At 50.3% G+C, this 5,549-nt stretch overlaps 1 protein-coding gene across 1 annotated transcript; it reads left to right on the forward strand.

Moving 5' to 3' along the window:
- The first annotated feature begins 1,149 nt into the window (after positions 1-1,149).
- LOC138932424 (uncharacterized) lies at positions 1,150-5,205 on the forward strand. The gene has a single exon (XM_070294317.1). It carries the CDS (start codon positions 1,150-1,152, stop codon positions 5,203-5,205), a length of 4,056 nt encoding a protein of 1,351 aa, XP_070150418.1.
- Positions 5,206-5,549: the final 344 nt, after the last annotated feature.

Raw genomic sequence — 5,549 nt, forward strand, 5'->3', positions numbered from 1 at the left:
AAGCGGCGCTCCAACGCTCGATCGAGCGTGCGCTTAAAAACTTCAAGAAAATAGGGAGAAATAATCTGACGGCGGCGAAGGTTCGCACACGTATCTCCGCTCTCAAGGAACTGTGGCGTCCTTTCCGGGAAGGTCACGTCATCATGACGAGGACGATTCCAGTTTCCGACCAGATTACCATGGATTACTTTACCAAAGCGACGTTCGACAAGACGGAGGAGGTATACAACACAACGTGGGAGCACATGGTGGAGTGCTTAGAGGAGCTCGAGCCGCCATTAAGTCCAAACCAGTCTATCATGAGTGGACATTCGAATCCCGACGCGTCCGCTCTTTCGCTCTCCCATCTTCCGCCGATTCGCTTGCCACCGTTCGACGGCAATTATGCGGAATGGGAGAATTTCCGCGATCGATTTACCGCGCTTATTATTAACAATAAAGACGTGAGCGATTTCGCGCGCATGCATTTTCTCGCCTCTTCATTAAAGGGTCGCGCACTTGAGACAATCGGGAATATTGCGATCACGGCCACGAATTTTCCAATTGCATGGCACGCGTTAACAGCGAGATTTGAAAATAAGCGACGGTTCCTAACTTCACATCTTTCTGCGTTGCTCGGCTTATCGGCAGTATCAAAGGAGTCCGCGTCTGACTTACAGTTTTTATGCGATAAAGCTAATATCGCGATTGCGTCATTGCAAAATTTAGATCGAACTCCGAGCAATCTTTGGAACGATATTCTCGTTCACCTTCTTTCGCAAAAATTGGACGCGGCAACTAGAAAAGCGTGGACTCTTCATACTCATCATGTCGATACGCCACCGACGTATGAAGATCTCAATAAATTTCTGTTTTCTCGAATTCGCGCGTTGGAAGAGTGTGCGTTTAATTCCACCGCTAAACCTGCGTCAAAATCAGCGACATCCTAATGTCGCCACTGCTTCTACCGTCGCGCTGGCAGCTTGCCCGTTGTGCAAGGCCCGGCATTATCTCAACGCATGTCCAGAGTTTATAGGAAAGAATGCGACTCAGCGTCGGGAAACAGTAAAAACGTTCAAGCGGTGCTTTAACTGCTTGAGTGCTCGTCACTCCGCTCAAGAGTGCAAAAGCAAATATACTTGTCGATCGTGCGACAAACGACATCACACCATGCTCCACGCTGAGTCGGATTCTAGTTCTGGATCTTCGGCTATAACACCGCAACTTTCGCCGTCGGCCACAATCTCAGCAGACACGGTCAATTCGTTGTCAGCTTCCACGAAACCTGGCGTGCGACCGCCGGTTCTTTTAGCGACCGCGTTAGTTAGAGTCAAGGTCGCCTCCGGCCGTTCGGCTACGGTGAGGGCTTTGATTGATCAGGGCTCGGAAGCTTCGATTATTTCCGAGAATTTAGCTCAATTGTTGCGTGCAAAGCGAATTCGCATGCCAACTGCAATCGCTGCCCTTGGAGGCACTCCCGTCGCAACGCTCCGACATGCCGCCGCGATCGTAGTTTCTTCTCGCGAGTCTGACGCTCCGTCGGTGTCAACAACAGCATTGATTATGGCAACGTTAACGGCATATCGTCCGAAACGCGTGTCAGACTATGCAGCGTATCCGCATTTGACAAATTTAAAATGGGCGGATGCTGATCCGACCAGCTCCGACCCAATTCAACTCATTCTCGGGTCGGATGTCTATCATGATGTTCTTCTTGACGGTCGTCGGAAGGGCAAGCTCGGCCAACTCGCGGCGCAAGAATCAATCTTTGGCTGGGTAATCTCCGGCCCCTTAACGGCAAATGCTCAGACTTCTCGTTTTACTGCTGGGGACAGTTCGACAATCTGTTCCACCAGTCATATTACGGTGCACCACTGCACCTCAATTAATACCCTCGCCAAGGACATTCAAAAATTTTGGGAGATTGAGGAGCTCCCTCAATCTCACATTCTTGCGCCGCAAGATGAACAGTGCGAGGCTCATTTTCGCGACACGCATTCGCGCGATGCCGACGGGCGCTATATAGTGCGGTTGCCCTTCAAGCGAGGTCCGCCGATTGACATCGGACGTTCTCGGCTCACGGCCGAGCGCCTCTTCAAGTCGTTGACTCGGCGGTTCCGATCGAATGCCGATTTACAGATGGAGTATTCTAATTTTATGAGCGAATATGAGACGCTCGGGCATATGCGTCGGGCGTCGATAAACCACGAATCGTCGGATCAACGCGTATACATTCCGCATCACCCGGTATTTCGTGACGGCAGTTCTACGACGCATTTGCGCGTGGTATTTAATGCGTCAAGCGTTTCGTCAAACGGCTCGTCGCTCAACGACCACTTGTTCGCTGGTCCCAAGTTGCAAACTGAGTTACCCGCGATTATCTTGCAGTGGCGGCATTTTAAATACGTTTATGCTGCAGACATTGCGAAAATGTATCGTCAAATATTGATCGACCCTCGCGACGTTCAATATCAGTGCGTTCTCTGGAAAGGCGACTCAGAGGATCCCATCGATTATCAACTGCTGACCGTCACTTACGGTATGACGTGCGCTCCGTATCTGGCACTTCGGGTTCTAAGAAGCTTGATCGATGATGACGGGCATCGGTTTCCACTCGCGACTCCTATTTTACGGGATCAGATCTATGTTGACGATGTTCTATTCGGCGGTGATGACCCAACGCTCGTTCGTCAATCTCGAGACCAGCTCGTCGCCTTATTGCAATGCGGTAAATTCACCTTACGTAAGTGGGTTAGTAACTCGTCGAGTATGCTTGAAGACATTGATCCTTCTGATCACGGCTTAGCCTTTGAGAAACCGATCGCAACTGACGATAAACTCAAGGTCCTCGGTATCGTCTGGAATCCGACGCGCGACGTCTTCCAGTTTAAAGTTTCGTTGAATGACTCTCTTCCGCGGAGCAAGCGCGCGATTTTATCGACCATCGCGAAACTTTACGATCCATTAGGCTGGGTCACTCCTGTCACAGTATCGGCTAAGATTTTTATGCAACAGCTTTGGCGGCTCAAGCTCTTATGGGACGATGTCATTCCCGAGCCTCTTCTAGGCAAATGGCAATCGATTCATTCAAAGCTTTCGCATCTCAACAACCTTCAAATTGATCGGTGGACCGGAGTTCAGAGCGATGTCGCGCATATCGAACTTCACGGTTTCGCGGACGCTTCGACGCTCGCATATGCCGCCGCGGTTTATCTTAAGGTTGTCTCCGTATCTGGCAATATTGTTGTCACTCTGCTCGCTGGCAAATCGAGGGTCGCGCCAATTGCGCCTCTCACTGTTCCTCGTCTCGAACTTTCCGCGGCATTACTCCTTGTTCGACTCATTGATTTCGTCAGAAGATCATTCAAATCAAAACCGCTTCCCTGTGTCTGTTGGACAGATTCAACTATCGTCCTCACATGGTTGCGCTCTCATCCATCTCGGTGGAAAACTTTTGTCGCCAACCGTGTCACCGAGATTCAATCTCGCTTACCGGATACTGACTGGCGTCACGTGCCTACTTCGGATAATCCCGCGGATTGTGCGTCGCGTGGATTAGTTGGCGACGAACTCATCAATCATGCCATTTGGTGGCATGGACCATCCTGGCTTAAACACCCCAAGGAGGATTGGCCTCCCGAGCCTGTTTCTCACCCTGTTCCTCACAACGTGGAAGAAAAGGTTATCGCGTTAAATGTTTCTGAGCTTCCAACTCACTGGGATCTTGCGTCACGATATTCGTCGTGGCCTAAATTGCTTCGCGTTACCGCATATCTATTTAAATTTATTTATGCTTGTCGACATTGTAAGGTCGACTCTCTAGCCAACGCTCAACCGAGCAAGGCTATCAATTCAGTCTACGTCGGGTTGGCAACGACCTTTTGGATCAAACGCATCCAAATTAACTTATTCTCTGATGAGATCAATCAGTTGACCAAAAGACAGCGGGTCGCGTCTCGAAGCCCTATCGTAAGTCTTTTGCCGTTTCTCGATGCCGACGGGATCCTTCGTGTAGGGGGCCGCCTGCGCCACGCTCCTCTTCCGTATCGAGTCAAACATCCAATCTTGTTAGCCTCGCACCCGCTAGTGCAGCTTATAGTGTTACAAGCGCACACTCGGGCGTTGCATGGCGGGTCGCAGCTCACTCTGAACATCCTCCGTCAAGCCTATTGGATTCTTCGCGCTCGGAGCATGGTAAAAGCAGTGATCCACAGATGCATTGTTTGCGTTCGAGAGCGCGCGGCTGTCCCGACGCAGCTCATGGGGGATCTTCCCGCGATGCGAGTCTCGCCTCCGCCACGATGCTTTTCGCATTGCGGTCTAGACTACGCGGGACCGGTCAGAGTTCGGGCCTCTGCCGGTCGAGGAGTTGTCTCGCGAAAGGCATACATTGCATTGTTTGTATGTCTGGCTACACGCGCCATTCATTTAGAGTTAGTTGTCGACTACTCTACTGCAGCATTTCTCAATGCGTATTTGAGATTTTGCTCTCGTCGAGGCCTTCCGCACTCGATGTATTTGGATAACGGAACTAGCTTCGTGGGAGCCGATAAAGAGCTCCAGATTGCCTATCAATCGGCGATCCGCGATCCGAATTTTCTTAACAAAACCGCGTGTGATAACGTAACGTGGAATTTTATTCCACCGTCAGCCCCGCATTTCGGTGGAATGTGGGAAGCAGGCGTGCGGAGTGTCAAACATCACCTGCGACGCGTCCTAGGTGAGCACACGCTCACATTCGAAGAATTCACCACTCTGTTATGCAAGATTGAAGCATGTCTAAATTCGCGTCCTCTCGCGCCGTTGTCGGATTCGCTTGACGAGTTTGATAGCCTTACTCCGGGCCATTTTTTGATAGGTCAAGCCCTCACCGTTCCGCCGGAACCATCTCTTGTTTCGCTGACCGAAAACCGATTGTCTCGATGGCAACTTATTCGACACGTGTCAGAGCGGTTTTGGAAAATCTGGGCGTGCGACTATGTAAATACGTTGCAACAGCGACACAAATGGCAAAAGGTTCAACCATCGGTTAGACTCGGCCAATTGGTCTTGTTACGTAACACAAATTTACCTCCCTGCAAATGGGAACTCGGGCGGATCACCCAGCTTCATCCCGGGTCGGATAGTTTAACGAGAGTGGTGACGGTAAAAACCGCCACCTCGGAATTCAGGCGCCCGATCGTGAAGCTCTGTGCTCTGCCAGTCGACAGCGTTGCGCCTAACTAGCAAATCAGTAGCACCCAAATTATATTGTAAGGCCGTGACTTATCGCTCGTGTGAGCCCATTCTCCTAATATGGGCATTTCGATCATAGTTCTAATTACTTTATACTTCTTTATAAGCGTATAGACATAACTTAGTGTATCATTCAGACCGTCTCGCGACCAGCGGGCGGTGCGGCCTAATTCTCTTGAATTTCGAGCTATTGAAACCCGCGTTTCAAGGCGGGCGGTATGTTCAAACTTGCCCGTTAAAAATTATTCTCGAACATTCATCAAAATTATATCGCGATAGCTAAGGCAAATATTTTGGATCGGAAACTCGGTAGCGGGCGAGCGCGTAAACAACTA

Source organism: Polyergus mexicanus, unplaced genomic scaffold, assembly GCF_030449975.1.
Source record: "Polyergus mexicanus isolate NDT 795.1 unplaced genomic scaffold, iyPolMexi1.0 SCAF_1, whole genome shotgun sequence".
Taxonomy (NCBI): Eukaryota; Metazoa; Arthropoda; class Insecta; order Hymenoptera; family Formicidae; genus Polyergus; species Polyergus mexicanus.